Source organism: Primulina tabacum, chromosome 3, assembly GCF_025594145.1.
Source record: "Primulina tabacum isolate GXHZ01 chromosome 3, ASM2559414v2, whole genome shotgun sequence".
Taxonomy (NCBI): domain Eukaryota; kingdom Viridiplantae; phylum Streptophyta; class Magnoliopsida; order Lamiales; family Gesneriaceae; genus Primulina; species Primulina tabacum.
In genome coordinates, this window is record NC_134552.1 from 4,274,977 (window position 1) to 4,298,015 (window position 23,039).

The following is a 23,039-nucleotide window of genomic DNA, read 5'->3' on the forward strand; positions in this document are numbered from 1 at the left end:
AATGTATTCAATACAACAAAAATGGTTTTTCGCAGCGCGCAAATTCTTTCTCCGCAGCGCACATTGCATGCTGCAAAGATGCAAGCCGTTGAAAGTTCAAGATTATCCACGCCGTACATGTATATGCTGTTAATACTATTATTAGCGTGCAATGTACGATGTAAGTGGAAATAGCAAAATTTCGGCATAGCGACGGTGCTACCGTCGCTGATTTAATTTTAGCGACGGTGTTTTGATTCAATTTTATCGACGGTTTTGTTATATATTCCGTCGCTAAATTCCGTCGCAAGCACCATCCGCGCATCGTAAGCGCGGATTGGGTTAGTTTTGCAAACGTTTTTTTTTTTAATTATTTTTGAAATTAGTTTTAAAAATTATATTATTTTTGAAAAAAAAAAACCCCAATTTCGGACACTGGAATTTTCTATGTACCCCTGGGGCCCACGCGCTCCAGAAATGGGTACCGCTGTTGCTCATTTTAGCATTTGGATCCTTAAATTATAGAAAATTCATAATCAGACCATTGAATTTATTATCTATGTTTTCATGCCTATTTTTTGCTTTTTCTTCGACTTCTTCAATGTGATCGATGCATTGACATTAATTTCTAGGAATGATTGTTTTTGGTTTGAACTTAGCTTACATGAGTTTGGATGATATAATAGTACATTTTTTGGTTTGATTGATACACATTTAGTAATTATATACTTCATCTGTCTGATATGCATAAATATATTCATGTTTTCACACAAATTAAGAAAAATGTTGTGCAAACAAATTTCACAAAAAACAAAAAAACAAAAAAACAATTTCATTCTTATATAAGTGTTTCAAAATTATGTGGAACATTGTTGTGAGTAACTAATTTATGTAATGATAAATGGGACAGAGAAAATGATTTTAAATATTATGTTAATGACTGGCTCATATGAATAAATCCATGCTTGCACGTAATTCATACATAGCATATTCAAATAATATTAAATAGTTATTGCCTTTCGTATATTATATAATTATTGTAACAGAACTTAAGTGATATTTGGTTCTATAACTTGGTAGTTTGATTATCTTTCTCCATGTTATTTTACAATGTATAATTATCATTTAATCGTGTTATATTGTAATGTTGAACTCTACTATTGCCGAGCCTTCTCGAGTGTCAGGATAGGGTAGGGCATCAAATTCCCATTCTGTCTTCCCGATCACGTTGGTTAGGAGTTACTTGTGCTAATCAAACATTAACATGCTCATTCTTCAAGTTTAAAGTTGAAAACTTACATGAGAAATCTTTTGTCCCCTAAACATATATTGAATACAAATTTAACATAAAAAAATTACAATTCTAGTCTAGTAAATTAATAAGTTGAAAACTTACATAAGAAATCCTTTGTCCCCTAAACATATATCGAATACAAATCTAACATAAAAAAATTACAATTTTAGTCTAGTAAATTGATAATTTTTTATTTTCAGTTATGTAAAATTTCAAGTTATATTTTTTTTTTGTGTAACTTGGTGATTATTCTAATTATTTCAACAAAATGTTGACATGAAATTTAAAATTAATTACGTGACACCAAAAATAGACAAAGAGACATTGACAACTATCATCGTAGCGTTATACATTGTTAATGCATTGTTGACATACCTGATGTCAACACTCCAATAGAGAAGGACCATAAGTGAGAACAAGTACTAACTTACAAAACTGGAACTGCAACTTTATATTCATATATGAGTCTGTAAATTTACATAAATTGATTTTGTAATAAAAATTTATCAGCATATACATATATATTTATGTAATGCCCGAAAATCAGTGCACGTAGACCACATGCATGCAAATTATTAAATTGCTAAAATATTTTAATTAAATGATTCTAGATGCATGATTGATATATTTTGAGTGACTAAATGATTAATTGTGTAATTTTGCTCGATAAGATTTTTAGACAAATATTCGATGTCGAACCAGGGAAAGGAGATCGGAGTCGACTAAAGTAATAAGATTAAAATTTATATTTTTATTTTAAGCCAATAAATTATTTATTTTAAACGATTTATGAACTTTTAAAGTCGAATTTAATTCATTCGACGATTTAAAAGATTTTAAACGTTTAAAATGTAATTTTTTTAAAATTAACGATTTAATCCTTGAAATTGTTGTGAAATATTTTAGAATGATTTTTATGCCATAATTAATTTATTTAATTAGTATTTAAGCGGAAAATTGAGGTTTTTTTTAAATGGAAATTTTTTAAAATAGAAATATTAATATTTTAAATTGGAGTTTCTCTTGATCATGCTATTTAAATTTTAAATAAAAGTTGTGGATAATTTAATTACCTAACTAATGTTTAGATTATTTATTAGAGATTTATTTAACCCTAAACTAACATAAACTAATCACAAAAGAAAACTCACGCACACAATTCACATAAAACACACACACATAGTAAACACACGCACACAGCCGTGATGTTCTCAAGCTCAGGAGACTAGGATTTTTCGCACCATCTTGTCTTCTACCATCGACGATCACACTACCACGTGTATTCCTAAAGTTTTACGTAATTTTCAAGCAAGAAAAATAGTCGTAAACGTCGCTCCAATTGGCCTCCGTCATTCCTGCAACGATACTAGTATATTCGAATGTTTTTAACACAAATTCACGTTTCTAAACTTTTTTTTGCACAATTCAAATCATATTATGTGTGTTTTATGTTTTGATATATTATATTGATCAAATTATTTGACGATTGGATGAATATTTTTCAAAGTTTTGACGTTTTTACGCTTGTTGAGTCTCGCTACGATTTCTAAGGGACACGCTGCCATTAGAGGACTTTTAAGGGCTGGAAAAAGGTTATTCTAAGCGGGAGACGATGGCTGGACAGAGGCTAGAGGGGTTGTGCATGGAAGAGCTCGAAGTGGCTAGGGTTTTTAAGGGTTTATTGGGATGAAGGGCTGTGGTTAGGGGCTGCTGCACTAGGGCTCGACCAGCCATGGTCCTGGCCCTGTGCTAGCTTGGTTTAGAGGTTAGGAGGAGTCCATGAAAAGCTGGACTCGTGGCTCGGTGATGATATGCAGTGCATGAGTCCTAGGAGATCAAAAAGGGCGTACGATTTGGGGTTGGGCCCATAGCTGTTTTATTTGGCTAGGCTGGTCCAGTAGGGTTTAGGGAGGATGTCTCGGGGTCTGGACGTGATTTGGTGCAGCCGTGGTCCAAGGTGGCTCGGGTTAGTGTAGAGCCGTGACATGTAGAGGGAGGTTAGGATTCGATTTTGGCTAAGGAAAGAAAAGTGGTTCGAACCATGGTTCACGGGGATTGGTTCAAGGTTCACTGGGGTTGTTTCGTGGTTCACGAGGATAGTTTAAGGATGAAAAGCGTATGTTTAAAATTTGGGAAGAAAATATTAAGTTTTGAATTTATTCTTGTTTAAAACACTTCACAGTTTAGTTATTAAGTCAATAAATCGAAATGCTCAAGTTTACGTTTAAGAAAAATATTAGAAGTCAAATTTAAGCTTATGTGATGCTATAGGATAGGCTCGAGCCAAGAAAAGTAAGAGAAAGTCAAAATCGAAAATTTTGGAGTCCGGAGGTAAAATGGTCATTTTACGTCCCAACTAGTTCAAAAGGTCTGACAGTGTCCCGAAGAATCATTATACATGCTAAATGATTTTTTTTAAATGCTTATGATGAAAATATGATATTTTTATGATATGCAAAGGTTGTACGATTTTTTCCTTTAAATGATATTTTTAAAGGACACGATATTTGATAAAAGAAAATGAAAATTATTTTGAAGGATGTGAATTGACTGTGACAAAAATATGATATGATTGGGGATATCATGAGGGAAAAGACCCCAGAAGGAGCCCGTTTACGGGAGAAGATCTCAGTGGGAGCCTGACGATCATATTTCTATTTTTTGTCACGGCCCAGTGACGATAGTTGCTGACGCCCCCCGCCCCCAGGTTTGGTAAGCTAAGACTAACCAGTCGACCACATGACGATATGATTACAGCCTAGTTACTTTCAAAGATCAAACTTCACCCAAAAATGATATATGATGATGAAAAACTTTACGATTTAATGATTTATAATATGATATATGATTATGAGTTTTTACGCCAACTTATTTTATTAAATGATTATTTTAAAGCTGCATGCGCCTGTTTATGTATGGTAGAACGTGCTGAGTTATTAGACTCACTAAGTTTAAATTATCGCATGCGATATTTTGAGGAAGGCGCTGACGCTTGAGTGGATCGGGTCCGCCAGTACACACCCGAGGGACATTTATTTTCCGCATTAGCTTAAAATTTAAAGATTTTAAAATAAAGATTTTGAGGATTATTTTAATAGAGATTTTGTGGTTTATTTTGAAGTTTAGTGTTTGAATTATTTTAAAATTGATGTATGATTTTGTGGTTGACGATTTATGGATTTTTATGCATTTGAGGTTTTGAAATTATTAATTTTATGTTGGATGGTTTTGAAGTAGAAGAAAATTTTTATAAATTTTCTTTCTTAATATTTATTTATATTTTTAAAGTTAAAAAATAAGGGGCGTTTCAATTTATATACACCCATAGATTTTATTAATACATACGTGTATATATAACTGTATAATTGATTCTTTTCGGTTAAAAGGAAATTAAATTATCTATTTAATTATGTAGATTATTTAATCATATTACTTTTTACTTATCACATTTTGATCGATTTTTATTTTGTTTTTAAACAAATAATTTCATCACCGTATATATACAACATATTACTAGAATTTAACACCTTGGATGCACAAAGTACTATTTTATGTAATTAATGATTAAAATTAGTAAGTATTAGTGTTTAAATAATTTTTAAAATTATTGATATAAATGAATATATTTAAATTTTAGATTTTAAGTATTATTATAAAAAATGAATATATAATTTTTTTATATCATTTGATATGACACTTAAACGAGAATAACGATATATTATCGTTATATTGAATTTTTTTTATCTTGATTGAGCGAAATTGTTATTAATAAAAAAATAGAAACAAATATCTAAAAAAAATCACATAATATTTTATCTATCAAAATTTAAACATAAAATAAATGATTTTCAAAAATTCAAATTTTTTGTCATTTATTAGATGAATATATTTTTATTAAAAATTATAATTATTTTTTATAACATGTTAATTTTTTTAATTGAAGCTAAGATTAATATACACAATAATAATAGCAATTTACGGACATTCAATATACCAAAATTAACTGTGATATCATTTTAACAACTGAAAAAATAATATTATATTTAAAATTATATTTTATTTAATATGTTAGGGAATAATGATACTTAAATATAATTACATAAAACTCAAAAACATAACCAAAATAAAATTAAATGATATAATCAATGTAAACACGTAAATTTAATTTACATTTTCAAGAGATATCTAATTCGAATATGAATTTTAAAAAAATTTGAGTTTATGCTATATGTATTACAATTTTTACAGCATAAAAAATCAATACAAAAATTCAATTTATCAAAATCTTATGATACATTTAGTAAAAAAGATTACTATGATAGCAAAATTTAATGATATAATTTATATAAATATCGATGTACGTTATATTGATGTACAATAGCTTTATCCAAAAAAAAATCTAATTAGATTTATTTTTTATTTGTTTTTAAATATTTAATGGGTACATGAATATATTAATATTAATAAATATTTTTTATAGTATTTTTTTGACAAAAATTTTAAATATGAATATATATATATATAGATAGACAATTCAATCATATATTTGATAAAATATTAAGGGTAATTAAAAATAGAAAGTTTTAATTGGATAATTCATGTATTTTTAAGGTTGTGGATAAAGCAACCCATGGCCAGCCTTTCACCTCCCGCCACATACACTCTGAAAACACCAAAGCCATCATGCTACAAGAGCACTTCCACCGTCATCCGCTCGTCCTTGACGGACCACTCGGACACTCCGGTGCTCGCAGCCAAGCGCCATCTGCTTCGCCTCATTGCCGACCAGGACCGCGGCCTCAAAACCCAATCCAACCCCAAAAAACTAGCTGAAATAATCGGAGCCATGGATTCCCTGGCCGCCATAGGCCGTGGCACCGTGACCACAGACGAGACCCTCTCCTCCACATGGCGTATGCTGTGGACCACCGAGAAGGAGCAGCTCTTCATCATAAAGAATGCGAGGGTCTTCGGCACTGCCGCCGGCGACGTCTTGCAGGTGATTGATACGGCGGGGAAAAGCTTGAACAATGTCATCACTTTCCCACCAGACGGAGTGTTTTTCGTAAGGTCCGATATTCAGATTGCATCTCCTCAGAGAGTAAACTTTCAGTAAGTGAATCCACCAAAGCTTTTTCTTCTTGGTGTAAATAACGTCAAATATTTAGCTTTGAATTAAAATAAGAAATGAAATTTCATTTATACTGGTAAAAATATACCCACGTTGTATTTGTTATTATTATTTTTAATTTAATCAAATAATAATAAGTAATTTACATGAAATTATTTTCAATTTAGAAAAGTCGTTCGATTTAAAAAAAAATTTTGTTTATATTTTTTTTTATGAAAAATATGGATTAACTTATTTAAGTTTTTAGCAAGATAAAAAAGATAATTATGAAATTAAATATTACGATGTCTTTTAAGTTAATTACTCTAAATATTTCACATTTATTAATATAATAATATAGATTATATTATGATTCAAAATTATTACAAGCATGACATGGCATCTATTTACATTTTTTGTTTATTAAAATTGACCACATGATATTAGTGTGCTATAAAACTCTATTGTCTACTCAATAAATTATTTTAAATAACACAAAAACTTTTTTTAAAATAATTACGAGATAATTTTGTGAGACGAATTTTCAATGTGATTAAAAAAAAAAACCGAATTTATGTTTATTAACAATTTTATGTAGGTTTACAAGCGCCGTACTTCGGGGCAAAGGTTGGGAATTTCCCCTGCCACCTTTTGGTCAAGGCTGGTAAGTGAACATTCTTCTTTTGGTCTTTTGTCGAATTCAGATTTGAGAGATGAAATGAATATATGGCATTTTGCGATATGATAATTTTGAGAGATAATATATATGAAATATAAATATTGATTTATTCGATGTAATAGGCATAACCTTATTTGTAAGGGATTTTTTTAAGAGAAATTTTTTTTTTTTTTTAAAAAAAAATTTGTTTAAGTTAAGTATCGCATCTTGTACCTCGTGTCAAATTTAAAATCTTAAATGAATCGTAATTTATGGACGGAAAACAAAAGCTTACGATGGTTTCCTCGTGATTTATTTCCGAATGAAGTGATGTTATTTTGGACAGGTTCGAATCTTATTACATGGACGATGAAATTCGGGTGGTGAAAGATATCAGGCAAGACTATCTTGTGGTTGAGCGTGCTCCTTATTCTTGGAAAGAATGATTTCGTGTTTTTTAATTATATAAATAATATAATGTTTTTTCTTTCCTTGGTTAATCGTTTTTTTTTTAGGGGCTCTTATTAACTTGGAGATCGAGGTATTATGTATTTTTAAAAAAAATATTATTTAAATTACTCATAATTTTTTCCTTTTTATTTTCGTTAAGAAGACATTAATAATTGATTTACACAAAAATTAAAGAGTTATATTTTGTGTTTGCTATTAACTAGATTTGAATATATGTTGATACTCGAGAGAACCGAACTTACCACGCTCATGCTCGTGAAAACAAAAAAAAATGTTAAATTTATAGTTCGAGCTTAAACTGGAATCCCAAAATCTATATTAAATTTTATTTTGAGTCGGGTTGAGTCGTATTCGTTTACATAGGTAGATTAATATTCCTTGGATGAAGTTGTATAACTCATTGTAAAATGAATAGGCATGATTAATTTTTTGAATTAGAATTGATTTGGTGAACTAAAAAACAGAATATGTAAAACACCATTTTAGGACGAAAAGAAGAATCTTATCTTAATCTCCATGTGTCCAAGATTTTCTCCATTTTTCTTGCTTCCTTTTTATTTTTGAATTTAAATACGTTAGAAATAAAATATTATATATATATATATATATATATTTCTATATTATTATATACAGAATTTACCATCTAGAAGAGATCATCTTTTGTTTTCAAAATTGTTTTTACACTAACCTTTTTTCTAATATTGTTATTGCAACTTATTTTCAATATTACCTTTTCAAATTGTCTTTTGACACCTCACTAATTTATGTCAGTTATTATTAAATTAAACATAAAAAATCTTATATAAATTACGATTATAATTTCACACACACAGTGTGCGTACATAATTTACTAGTATATAATAAATAACAAGCGAACGATGTAATGTGTGTGTAAAACAATGAATATTACGTGTTTGAATCACGGTAATGATCAATTAATGTATATGGTTGATTCGATTGTTATAGTTTTTAGTTGTTATTTGGATATCAATAGTGATATTATTTAAATACGAACTTTGCAGTATAATATGTGAATATTTGAATTTTTAAAAAGGATTAAATATTGTAGTTATAATAAATTATATGAAAAATATTATTTATTTAAATAAATAAAATATTTTCATAAAAATAATTGGTCCACAAAAACGGATGATTAAATGCCTCAATTTTTACGTACAACATAAATCTTCATATTTTGATTGTCTCGGAAGACATATGTTATTTTTTTGTTAATTATTAAATTTGAAAAATAAATAAATTCAATGGAACCCAAACCCGTATAACTGTATAAGCCACCGGTTCCGAATCTTACCTATATCAAACCGTGTTGATGACTAAATAAATGCCATTTCACGTTTAGCCCGCAGAGTAAGATGGCGTCGGCGCTCAAATCCACCATACTCCGCCACGTTAGGGTCCCCATTGGCGGAACCCTAAACTTTAATTACTCCAGACTGACGGCCATTCGATCGATGTCGTCACACGACGATGATCACCTCGACAAGCAACAAGTGGTCGATCGAGTGCTCGACATCGTGAAGAGCTTCCCCAAAGTTGACCCCTCCAAGGTCTTGATTCCTCTTCTCTTTTGGACTTCGTTGTTGTGTTAAGAGGAAAAAGTTTTTTGTCTATCGTACAATATACTCTGATTACAATATACTCTGATTATGCCTGTTTAAGATTTGACGAGGAATTGGAAAAATTAGTCTACATTACGAAAAATGTAGAGTAGTATCTGAGGTGATTGTGAAAAAAAAATAGAAGTTGTTGATTAAACTGGGGATTTTAGTTATTTTTATTTCCAAAGACAACTCGGAGCACAATCCATTATATTCCAATGCATCTCCAGTCACTCTAAGCAGCAACTTAAAGAATCGAAAGTGCCACAATCAAGCCAAATTGTTAAATCAGCCTGGCTTGGAGTCTTCGGTCACAGTTGTTAGCCAAACACCTGGCAATTAGAATTTTAATGCCTTCGCCCTTCTTGTCTGAATAATTGCTTCACAAGCGGAGTTCCTTGTGCCACAGGAGCCTGTAGGCTCATTTAACGGTCAACTCCGCTATTTCTGGCTGTGGCACTCACAATTGAAAATGAGTCCTCTTGACCTTCCCATCCCTCATTTGCCAGGATTAAAACAGACACTCCAAATTCATTCACATCACGTGTCCATCTTGACACTTATTATCACAAGTAATACTCTCTTCAACTTTACACGCAGAGAGTTCTGCACCACCGGCCATCTGTTGCTATTATGCAAATTCAGCTCGCTGATCTTGGAAAGAAGATGACCCAAAACTCTTGAGGATATTTTCCTTGAAACAAGTCAAGAACCCTAGCTGGGCATTTAGTTCCGTCAGTTGACACCATTTTGCTGCCGCTCTTTCCACGTGAACCAAGTAGACAAACATAATTTTAAATCTTTATGCTTCAGAAGCATTGTTTTACTTGCTGAGCAGACTGTTTGGCAAACCAAGTTTCCAAATCCAAACTTTAATACAATTAGTCAAGGCTTGTATAACCGAAAATTCATTTTCATTGACATAGCTGATGCATTTTACATCAAAATAAATAAAATCTCAAAATTCAAAAGTTTGGTAATTAAATGATAAAATTGCCGATGTAAATATAGTTGTTTACCTTCCTATAACCTCAGAATTGTCAATTTTCACTCTTAGGTAATTAGTCGGTTTTTATCTCGCATTTGATTGCTCTTATTCCAACTGTAATGATATGTAGAGCCAGACCTATGAACTTTATTTACACAAATGTCTTAATAATTTATCACATGCAGACAATAATGATATTTCATCACTCTTCTGCATGCACCTGCATAACCCCACATAACTGCATTATTGCCCCTTTCATCTCACAGGGAATTGGCAACAAAATCTTAAATTCAGAGTTTCAGACTCAGCAATCTCTCTTTTTCACCATCACCATGGGCAATCCCAAAATTTAGCACATCTTTTATGCAAAATATTAAAACAGAGAGAGAAAGTGGGACTAAAAAGTGAATTAGATAGAATTCATTGGGGTTGGCTCATAGAGGAGCTTATGGATGGCGAAGTAGGAAATAGGAGTGCTTATGGATGGCGAAGTACAGGCAATGATCTATAAAAGTCATTTTCCTTCTTTAAAAAATGACATTTGTATCAAAAGATCTCCATACTTCATTTCAAGAGATCAACAATGTCATAGTAATTTGCATAACTAAATTTGAGATTCACAACACTGTCATTACTTTGACATAACGAACATATATCAAACTTTACTCGTTAAACACCGCTGATCCTCTTGGCATAATTGAATATCATTCGTAGTTAGTTAATCTCTCAGAGGACTATCTTCGACTATTATGATCCATCGATAGGTTCAAAAGCACAATCCCATGATAAAATATATATGAAGGATATCATTAAAATTAATTCTTGAATGCTCCATACTTATAATTATAGTGAAATTATTTCATAATCATTGGAGAAAAATGCTTAAGAGCCAAACTTTCTGTATCCCATCTGTTGCACGCAGTTATTCTAATTTATCTTCAATCAATGTAATTCAAATCAAAGTCTAATTGATGAAATTGTCTCCCAAGTATTGAACATTTGCAGAAACAATGCGTTGTTGGGGTGCACCGTATTAGGAATCCGTCATGTTTACTCCATAGTGAAGTTACTCAACTATTTGGTTTTTTTTTGAATAATTTGATATTTTCTCAAGTATCTACTTCTCAACGAGAGCACCAATGATAGAAACTCAATTCCTATGGAGAAGTTCAACATATTTGACCCTTCATGCGGTAGTTCTTGCTCAATGAACAATTGTGATACTGTTAGAACTTTCATTTTGCATATCACAATTTTGCTATTCACGTGTGATCTGCATCTGTGTTTCTGTACAAATTGCGTGAGTTCGATGTTATACCTTTTTGCAGTGATTATCATTATAATCAGCAATACTGTAAATTATGGGCAGAAGTTTCATGGTTTTTCCCTTCCACATTCTTCAGGTGACTCCTGATGTTCATTTTCAGAAAGATCTGGGATTGGATAGCTTAGACACTGTCGAGATCGTAATGGCCATTGAGGAAGAGTTCAAGCTTGAAATTCCTGACAAGGAAGCTGATAAAATCGACTCCTGCTCTCTTGCAATCGAATATGTTTACAGCCATCCGATGGCTAGCTAAGTTATTCTGGATTTTTATGTTCTGAATCTTCATCTATCAAAGTCTCAATGACAATTGAAATTGCATTCAGTTTTATTTGACTCAGGGGTGTTGTGTAAATTTGATCCAGGGATGAGAAATAATACGTCCTTGTTCGACAAACAGGGGCCCCAAAACGGAATATTAATGTTTCTCCTTTTGGCATGGAAGATCAATGCTATTCCTAATTTGTTGACTAATTTTTCATAATGAAAACTGAAATTTCAGCAAGAATCGAGAAAAGTGGGTGGTTATGTATCTGTTCATTCTGTAGTTCATTCTCGATAAACTTGCCTCGGGTAGTTAGTGAGCCGAATGCTAGTTTGAAAGGTAGATGCAACTACTGGCATATTTCATATTTAGATACAGTTATCGTATTGGTCTTAGCTGTGAGATTTTAGGCCTACGAATTGCATGTTTAGACCAATTTCAGTATGATCAAGACACGTACTTGCCTCTTATCATTCATGGTTCTGATAAGGATGGGATACTAATTTAATTTCTCATTGCAATTAGGGGTGTGAATGAATTGAATGAGTTGTGTAATTAAGAGTGCAAGTGATTGAATCAAGTTGGATGTTAAGAAAAAATTAAGACACGGAATCGAGTTTGATTCGAAGATAGATTATTACATATAATTTGGCTTGAGTTTGTTTTGATCTCGTATTGGGAACTTCACTCACTTCCTAAATCACTGAAGACTGAGGATGCTCCTTGGACCTTATGTTGAGTCTATCTCCACGCATCACCTCACTCAGAGGATCCGCGGTCAAATCTGCTTTGTTTTTTTTTCCGTTGCAGAAAAGAGCTCAAATTCGAGCTTGTGAATGGTAGCTCGAAAATAAAGACGGGACATCACAATGGATACGGAAACATCTTATACACAAACACAAAAACAAGACTATCTATGTATTTAAGATGCCAGAAAAATTCGATTAGGCGTAACAACTACTCAAATAACCATGAAATAGCTAATATACGTACTTGCCAAATGTAGCAGAACTGAAAGTGGTTTCCCCTTCTTGCACGTTACCGTTTCCTGTCACAACAGTTTTGTCTATGCCATTGCCAACAAACATAATGTTCTTCAAATCCCTAACGATCTCGACCTTCTCATTCCACACGCCCGATTACACGTACGTGATCGTCCCTTTCGGGACGATTTCCACCCATTCCAGCGAGTTCCACGATTGCTTCGTTGATCGTCATATAATTCCCGGAGCCATCCTGAGCAACTACGAGATCAGCCTTTGAATTGGCCGTCCCTGAATCATAATGTTAAAAGGGATTAGACACACATTTATGAAATCTACGTAAGAACTTGGTTTACCCCACATGACAAGACCTCTAATATAAGATGTTTTTATAAAAATTTTAAATAATTTTTTTGTTATACTATTAAAATAAATTAAAGGAAAATAACATTTTTTAATCACTTATTTGTTGTTAATTTTTAATTTTAATCCACTGTCTTTGTGTTTTTAGTCATTTCCCAAAAATTTTAGTTGTAATTAATAGGTTATCTTTGTACTTTAGTTTCAAAAATCCTATTGCATTTTCCTTTAAAAAACTATTTTATCTTCAAAATTTAGATAACAAAACTCCCCTTTCTTAAACTTTTGTTGCTGATGTTTTTATCTTTAAAATGATGCCATTTTGTGATATATTTTAATCATATGTAGTTAATTTAATTTAAATAAAAGCAATATAACATGAATATAGAAACGTTTGCACTTGTATTGAATATTAAAAAAATTGTATATTAACAAATAAAAATAATTAAACGGAATAACAAATTTCTTGAGCATAAAAAAAAAAATTCACATTTTAAAATACTATTTTGTTCATGCAATCAAATTTTGAACCTATATATAAAGCATATCCATTGTGTCATCATGAACGTAAATGAACAACTAATATGATTTACTAACATTGAAAAAGGATATTGCATTGAAAAATTGCTTGTTGACAACAAAGTATGTCACAAACTGACGAATAATTCATAATTTTAAACGTTTTGACATATATGACACGAACTGATGTATGTTTTAAAAGTAAAATAATTATAAACATTTTGACACATATAGTACGATGTATCGTATATTTTGAAAAACAGCAGGTCTCTTGTGAGACGGTCTCACGAATCTTTATCTGTGAGTTGGGTCAACTCTATCGATATTCACAATAAAAAGTAATACTTTTCATGGATGATCCAAATAAGAGACCCGTTTCACAAAATATGACCTGTGAGATCGTCTCACACAAATTGTTGTGTTTGGAAGATTTACTTGCGTTATTATTTATTATTATAAATTTTGTTAAATGAACAACATGCCAAGTCAGAGTGAACGGTGAAATTTAATTTTTATATAAACTAGTATTTCACCCGTGCAATGCACGAGATAATATTATTAAAAATCAGTGAAAATGAATAAATATTTAAATTTAAAAAATAAAAATAAAAAATATTTTTCGGTAATTTTAAAAAACTTTATTAAATACTACGCATGTCAATTAATTTTTTTGGCTAATAATCACTATCATATCTCAAAATTTTAGATTGTGTTAGCCTAAGACAATGACATGATGCTTATCGTGTTTAGTGTATTGATGTCGATCACCAACTTTAATACATATTTAATTCTTTAATTTTCGAGAAGATATATATTATTATTTTTTAACATGTGATAAAAAAATATTTTTAAATCACATTCAATAAAATTAATGAGAAATATTTTTTAAAAAATTCAGTAATTTCGTCTAAATCTACATTCACAAAAATTTTGTGACATGATATGAGTTTGACACATTTGAATGATAACAATAATTGTTTCATCAATATCTTTATCCAAATAGGTTGTGATTTTATTTATAAAATCTCTTCATAATATACACAACAGCCTATTATTACGAAAGAAAAATGAAACACGTGATCATAAGTAAATTATGTATAAATCAGAAAAATTATTTAATTAACATTTATTATGTGTATTCCAAAATAATGTCAATAAATTTTATAAGGTGTCTTCTAATAAGATGCTTAGTTTCTTTAGAATTAGTTTAATCATTTCCATTACGGGAAATTTTATATTATCATGTATCCGTGAACTTTGTAATATAGAAGAAAATTATCCCATTAGTAATACGTAATAATTAAATTTTTGTACAAATAGATGAATAATATTTTTTACTTCTCGATTATGAAAGACAGATTTCAAAGTGTCTTGTTGTTCTTGTTGTTTCCATAAGTAGGTAGTTTATAACAATGAACAAATCTAAATTTAAATGAATATTACATCTTGAAATGATTTAACTCATACCTGGTACTGAAAAGAAAAGTCATTTCAAAATTCAATTTTGGAGTAGATAAATTTAGTAAGATAAATAGAATAAAATTGGTTTCTAATATAATATGCAATATTGCATTATTTATAATTTTAAATTCAAATAAGACATCCCAAGGGACGATAATTATATATTTGATGCTTTTGACAGAATTATATCATACATTAACTCTTTCAAATTATGGAAATCTCGAATTGCATGCATTGAGTGTCGAAAATTTCTGATTATTGAGGATAATATACATGTTTATTAAGAGTAATTTAATATCCATTTGAAACTCTTTTGAATCTATCTTTTTAATTTTTTTGTGCTCTCTTATTTGAATTTTAAGAAGACAATTTAAGATATACAATATACATATGGTTTTGGAAGAAAATTACAACGCATTAATTCTTTCAAATTAAAGTAATTTCGAAATAATATGTATTTGAAATAAAAAAAATTTATGATTATTAAATGATAAATTAATGTTTATTGGAAAACCTTTTTGTAGTGATAACTTTTAACACTCAACCATTTTTTGTTAGAAAAATTAAATAAACTAATTAAATATTTTATTTCTTTTTTAGTAAGTAATTTGAGCAGAAATTACTTAAAATAGAAAAATTTATTTTTGAATGATTTACCTAATGAGTGATACTGAACATTGCAATCATTTGTATTTTAAATTTATTTATACAGTTTTTAATTAAACTGATTGATATAATCAATGCAAATTTTTTTAATATAATTTATGTTTTCAATAGAGTTTAGTTTTAATTTGAGTAAAAAAATAAAAAAAACATATAATACATAAATTACATTTGAATTAATATAAAAATTAATTAAATTCAAAACTGAATTAAATGAATTGATATAATCAATGCAAACAATAATTGAAGTGATCATTTATTGCAGTACACATATATCAATATTCATAATAAAATTTTCTTTTTTTAGAAATAATATTTTGGCGAAAAATTATTATTTTTGACAAAAACTATGTTTTTATATATATATCTAGATATCTAAATAATAGATAAGCAATTTTAAAATGTGCAATTAAATGTACATGTCATAAATAAATCATCAGTTCCTTACTGTACCCAAATTGCCTCTCCCAGGAAACCGGTGGAATCGCACAGATCCGGCGGCAATGGATGCTCTGCAGGAGTCAGGCTGGGAGGAGCTGAGGAAAGAAGCCAGGAAAACTGAAGGCGATCTCGATGTGAAGCTCTCCTCTTATGCTAAGCTCGGTGCTCGCTACACACAAGGAGGTGAGTATTTCTCGTTGTTCGATCCTCTGGCCTGTCGATTTTCTGGAATTATTTCGTTGTTCGTTGACTATTTTTTCTTCCCTTGTTGTAAGTTCTGGTCTTGCTATAGTTATGAGAAGTGTTGTATGGGACGTTCTGTATGTGGATTATGGACTTGTGATTGCCTGATCGGTTTGAGTTCTGATCAATTTTTTTCCCTCATTGCTATTTGGACGTTGGTACATGAATTTAATTTAAGTATTTTGGATTTAAATGGGGCTGCATTGGCGTGATTTGGACTGCGGTGATCGAATTTAGGGCAAAAGACTCCTAGTGTGAGTTGGTTATTTGTGCTATCTGTGACCAAATTGGGAGAATATAATTCTAGCTTTTTGGCTCTTGAAACACTTGCTTTGTAAATTCATGTTTATCATCTAGCGTGGTGCTTGTGCTTCTGATGCTTTCATGGGTTCCCAGGTTACATGGATGCTAGTTCACCGACTGTTGGGTCCAGCAGGTCATGGAAGTCTATGGAAATGGAGATTCAATCATTACTTGAGAAGCTTCTGGATATAAATGATTCGATGAGTAGATGTGCTGCATCTGCTGCTCAGACTACTTCAGTCACTCAAAAACTTGCAAGACATAGGGACATACTACATGAGTTTACCCAGGTTGTTTACTGTTACTTGTTATCCGGGTTGTTTTAACTGTGATCTTTTGATTTGCACTTGTAGCCTTTGATCTGTATACTAAGCAACAATAAGAATAAAATGGTGGAATGATGTTCGCTTTTGCTATTCTATTGCCTTCTCTACTTAAAACCACAGTGAAATACAGAGCAGCTACTTTCAGAGTCGAGATGCTCATATCATCCTAAGTGGATGTTCACTAACATTTTTGTGATCTTTGTCTAATTATTTTGTAATCTAAATGTGGCAAATATTCAGAATTGGTCCAAGGACAGTCTACTTCGTTGGATACTCATCAAACACTAGTACCATTTATGTTGCATCGACATATTTGTATATTGTAGGTTAATATATTGTACTGCTTATCTTGAAAAGGTTGTTGACCTCTCATTCCTGAGAGAAATCTCTAGGCTTGAAGTACTTAACTGTGCAAAGGTGCACGCGTTGTGGTTCTGTGCTAGAGAACTTGCTGTGACCACCCTTTCAATTCTGAGAAATGACTAATAAAAATACCAATAAACAATATTAATTGAGAGTGTTTGGATATGTAAATAAAGAAATTCCACAACTCCAACAAGAAAAAAATGGTCCCAGAGCCCTTGTCCTCTACAAGCGAACATTTTCTCCTATCCTTGGCACCTGCTAGCCTTTAATAAAAAAAAGTGTCCCTTGCTACGCGATGCTTACATACATGTTAAATTATTTTTGTGTAAAATATCTATATCATCGTCGTAACATATTCTCGCTAGTTATGAGATACATACATAAATATCAGTTCTCTAAATTAAGCGATTTTCCTAAATGTCATCTCTTAAAACAAGATCTAGACATCATCCATAACCACTTTTATTGAAGTTTTTTAATTCTACTCCTTCCATTGACCTGCCAATCTAAGATATGTCGGATTGGAGCCGTGTCCCTTGCTACGTGATGCTTACATTAAATTATTTTCGTGTGAAATAAGTATAAAATATCTAGATATTTTAATAAAGTTAAGTTTTTTTTTTCTAGAAATGGCTTTTTAATGATTTTAATGTTATGTGTGATATAATTATTTAAAAACTCAAAAGTACAGATAAAAATAAAAAAATATTTTATTAAGATATGTTATTAATTAGATAAAAATCTACTAAAAGAGCTTGTTATGATATTTTTATTAAATAGATATGAATGATATTTTTATAATTTGAGAATATGATTTTGTTTACAAAAAAAACACACACACAATGACATCAAAGTTAGTTACTTTAAGTCTTTCAACATTAACAATATAATATAGATATAACAGAATGTCCCTTCTAGCTAGCCCTTACTTTTTCATTTTTTTCGCTTCACGTGCTTTTCTAGTGTACTCAATGTAACCTACTTCTCTTAGTTGGTCTGGATCTTCATTCTCCAACTTATTCCTGACCCAATTGATCTGGGCCCATGACAGAACTTTTGTGATCTATTTGCATCTGCAGGTTTTCTAGGAGATCGTTGATAAGTTTTTAACCGACGAATGCTTATAGATTTGTCATTTTTCATTTAAAATCATCCAAGGATGTATGGTCCACTGGCTTGCACCACAGTACTAGTGGCACCTATCTTGTTTTGACTATATCCAACAATGAACTTAATATCCTTCTCCTTTTTTTCCAAAACTTGTTTTTACATTATTGGTGTGAAGTGAACTTCGCATGGTTCCTATTTTTATCTCTACAATTGATTTGAAGTTGATATGTCTTATTTTTGGAAAATTTCAGGATTCTATGACTGATTTTTTTAAATCTATTTGGTGCATGGGTCTCTGAAAATGATTTGCTGAACCCTTGTATTAGCTTTTACGCTTGTGGAATTGACTTTAGATACTCTGTAGGAATTTAAGCGTATTAAGGGAAATATTATCTCAATGAAGGAACATGCAGAGCTTCTCAGTTCTGTGAGAGATGACATTAGTGAATACAAGGTGAGAAATCTAAGATTTCTTGATTTCTGGTTGTGACAAAATTGTTTCCAAATCCTTTGATAGCTGCAAGCTCTATTTTATGCAGGCATCTGGGAGTGGATCTCCAAGAATGCAGTTACTAAGGGAAAGAGCAGCCATACATGGTAGCATATCTCATGTAAGATTTTTAAAACTTCTTATTATGGCATTAACATTTTCATCAGGAATTTGGTGACAGAATAGACAACTTGTTTGTGATGGTTGAAAATGACTTTGTATTTAGAGGAGCTTCCACAATGTTATGGATTTGGCTATCCATACTGTACTGCGAAGAAAGCTAATGTCTATATTGGCTGTCAGGAACAACAGATAATTTATAAGCATCAAATCCTTCTGGATTTATTGGATGGGGAACAACTATATGTGAATCAGAGCCCCAAATTTCATATTCTGAATTCATTACCCCAATACATGATATCATCCGCTCCAAATTCATATTAACATCCATTCAGAACTCATATTTACTGGTCAGAATTCATATATAGACAAATATAAATCAATCTGAATTCCTATAAATTTCGTATAAAAATATCACGGGCCACCAGAATTCAATTGGTGTTCCCGAACAATCAGTAAAGAGATGTTACAATAGCAACCAAAAAAGAATATAATCCTTAGGATATCCTTGGTATCTCCCCTCACTCTGTTATACTGACTATAACCTTAGAACACATACTACCTTGGCTCTAATTTAGTACAAGTTATCTGAATAACAATATCGTTAAAGCAACATCGACTTGCTATCACTAATAACCCCACATTACAACTCATTATTCTCTAATGAAGACATCATCATTCCCTTTCCTACTCTTGACAATGTATTCTCGTCACAAGATTGCTAATAAACACACAGTTTGTTGCTTTCAAAACCAGCCATACATTTCATAATAATAATGCTCCTAATTTGAATTATCAAGATAGTTTCAAACCATCCCTTAGCTTTGCCGAGTACTTTGAATGGAATTACTACTCAATTTTCTATATACAATTGTCCTCAGCATATTTGAACATCTGTATGATTGTAAAACCAGCATGAATGGATGTGGCTACTATATGTTATCTGATTTGATTGTTGGTTTCCATATATTTTTATACATAAACACGTAGATCGTAACATAAAAACGTAAATGCACGTGTAAGCCCAGATGCTCAACTGCAGCCATGTAATTTACTTCTTGAAAGATCTTTTTGAAGTAATGTTACAACATGAAAGTTGATTATTATGATTTTGAATTACCGACATGATCCTCGTTAACTACTATATGTAGCCATACCATATTTACCACGGTATCAACATGCTATTGTCAACTCAATATTTACAGTTCAAACATTTGCAAGTAAAGAACTACCTCAATGTAGCCCTGCAATTCAACAAACCGACCCCAATGATTTTTAACGCTAACCCGGATACAACCTGTAATTCCCAATCATTTCAACAATTTTATCGTATGAACATAAACTTCGATCTCTTGTATCCAATCTTATAGTAACAGGTATTGAAATCTCACTTAGGTAACATTTTTGACTAGAAATAAATATGTCTGTCCGTGTAGAACTCACTGTTATGAAAGGCAAGCGCCTGGAATGACTGGACACAGCAATTGAAAGCAGCGCTCACAGGGTAAGGGTTGAAGCATAACTTTTAGAAGGTGACTTTTTAATTAAAAATAAAAAAATCTAAAAACATGTTGTAAGTACGAAACAAAAAATCTGAAGCCCTACTACAAGGAATTAGAATATGTTGTTGGTTTGGCCTTGGGATTGACAATCAGAAAGAATATTAGAGTTTAAATCTTAACCGTTGATCTTTCTTCTTTTCTCTTAATTCTGATATGAAATAAGTGTATCTGAATTATCCTTCCTTTTGGTATTGGATTAAATGACTTTTGGCACAATTCTCCATGGCATCTCTGCGTGTGGATGTGTTTGCTCAGCCTATTCGTGGTCCTGTGTGTGCATATTCTGGTTGTATTTAGATTCTTGTCATTGCTTGATTCAACTCTTATCTCTTCCTCACTAGCTGAACACCTTAATATTTCATCATCATACTTATTAACTTCTGTAACACCATCAATACCGTAATTAATGAATATAAATTGTTAGGCGTCACATTCAAGGTAATTGTTTCAAGCACCCTGCAGTTCTTTAACCTGGTTAAAATATTGTTTGATGTAAAATTCAATTGAAGTTCCTTTTTTTCTTGTTTACTGAGTCAACATTTTTGAGAAGGAAAAAAAAGATTGATTTTTTTTAGTTTGAAAGACATTACAATACTAGTCTCCGTGAGGGGGTGTAAGGTTATATCGCAAACACATATGGCTCCTGAGCTGGTTGATTCACCAACTCAATAGTTTTGAGTGGGGAAGGAAAGGTTTGGAATTTTCTAAAGATATAACATTAGTCTCCTTTAGAGGTGTAAGATGAGATTCGGCTCGAGATTCTTTAGGTTAAGCTTGAGCATGAGTTCAATTGTTTTTTTCAACTGACCTTGAGTCCTCGACTCATCTTACTCCTACTCAACACTGGTATTATTTAAACTAGTGTAATTAAATTTCATAGAATACACGTTTACTCATTGAAAGTGAAAAAAATTACTCAGAGAGTAGAAGAATACTATATTTGATTTGTACAAGTAAAAGTGAACTGCTTTAGCTTTATAAAGTGCTATATTGTTTCTTGGATGTACCAAGTATATTATTGACTTTTGGTTGCAATACCCTTCATGCTTTCTTGTGGTCATAACATTGATCTTCCCATCACTTGTTCGTTTATGATCCCAATGGTACACCTAATTACACGTAAAAACGCCATTGGCGCGTAAACATTAATAAATGGTCTTGTTAATGTTGTATTGTTTCTTTATGGGCTCACTTGATCGAAAAAGGAATTGATTTTATCCTGTACTTATGGTGGATAAAGGATTATTCATTGTCTATATTCCCAAGGATACATACATCTCAAGCCGATTTTTGGACAATAAGATGAAATTTTTGTTACATCTGTGACTCACCCAGCAGGGATTTATTTGTGAAAAAGGAGCCTTCTTATAAATCTACCTCTTTTTGTCCGATAACATGTTGAAATAACTATTATGCTTTGTCCATTTCTACATTACCCGTTTCATTGTTTCCTTCTTTTAATTTGTATCACCAGTTTTTGTGTGATGCCGTCTGTCATTGTTGTTGTAATGGCTATACACGCTTGTTAAGGTGGTCGTACATGTTTTTGTTTCTTAAAGGAATTTTTTACCAATCTATTACAGATTGATGATGTTATAAGTCAAGCTCAAGCTACTAGGACTGTCTTGGGTTCTCAAAGGACCTTGTTTAGTGACGTTCAAGGAAAAGTGAAACTACTCAGTGACAAGTATCCAGTGATTCGTGGTTTAATCGGTAATTTTAAGCAACCATTGTTCAATTCTTCATATGAAAATTCATATTCTCGATTATCTATCACGACAATTGTTTTAGATTTCAACCAGATGGTTGAAAGTTCAGGTTTCCAGACTTATCCAAACAAGATTCAACTTTCAGCTTTTCTTTCTGCTAATTTCCACAGAAATTTTGAAATTTTCGTAAAATAACACTACTCAAGTATGTATCGAAGACCAATATTTGATATCGTGATCAATCGATCCTCTCAGGTTCTATAAGAAGAAAGAAGTCAAGAGACACACTCATCTTATCTGCGGTTATCGCTGCTTGTACGCTCTTTCTCATCATTTATTGGCTTTCAAAGTGAACTAGATTTTTGTTTGTCGTTGAAAATGATGCTCTCTCCATGTGTAGAAATATTCTCATCAAGGTTATTGATTTTTGCATGCCTATTTAGCACATTATTATTAGCCACGATATGCTTGCATATAAAATAATCTTGTTTAGCGGTAACTATGCAATTTATTTTATAAATTAAAAATAAAGTAGTGTTTATAAAAATAATCGAATATAATTGAATAGTAATGGTGTTTTTGGATCGATGAATTTAAGATTTTGGATTTTCACTATATTGATTTTAAATTCTTTGACTGACTTGGAATTCAATCAAATTCATTCATTCAAGCATA

General features: G+C 31.3%; 3 protein-coding genes across 3 annotated transcripts; all 3 read left to right on the forward strand.

Moving 5' to 3' along the window:
* The first annotated feature begins 5,870 nt into the window (after positions 1-5,870).
* LOC142538842 (putative plastid-lipid-associated protein 11, chloroplastic) lies at positions 5,871-7,619 on the forward strand. The gene is made up of 3 exons (XM_075644134.1): positions 5,871-6,385; positions 6,982-7,047; positions 7,388-7,619. Exons 1-3 carry the CDS (start codon positions 5,904-5,906, stop codon positions 7,485-7,487), a joined length of 648 nt encoding a protein of 215 aa, XP_075500249.1. The 5' UTR covers positions 5,871-5,903; the 3' UTR covers positions 7,488-7,619.
* A 1,204-nt stretch (positions 7,620-8,823) lies between these two features.
* On the forward strand, positions 8,824-11,983 carry LOC142539438 (acyl carrier protein 1, mitochondrial). The gene is made up of 2 exons (XM_075644895.1): positions 8,824-9,080; positions 11,523-11,983. Exons 1-2 carry the CDS (start codon positions 8,886-8,888, stop codon positions 11,697-11,699), a joined length of 372 nt encoding a protein of 123 aa, XP_075501010.1. The 5' UTR covers positions 8,824-8,885; the 3' UTR covers positions 11,700-11,983.
* Positions 11,984-16,105: 4,122 nt separating this feature from the next.
* On the forward strand, positions 16,106-22,796 carry LOC142539439 (Golgi SNAP receptor complex member 1-2-like). Its single transcript, XM_075644897.1, has 6 exons — positions 16,106-16,318; positions 16,775-16,971; positions 18,848-18,937; positions 19,023-19,094; positions 22,239-22,368; positions 22,620-22,796. The coding sequence occupies exons 1-6, from the start codon at positions 16,198-16,200 to the stop codon at positions 22,715-22,717; spliced, it is 708 nt and encodes a 235-aa protein (XP_075501012.1). The 5' UTR covers positions 16,106-16,197; the 3' UTR covers positions 22,718-22,796.
* Positions 22,797-23,039: the final 243 nt, after the last annotated feature.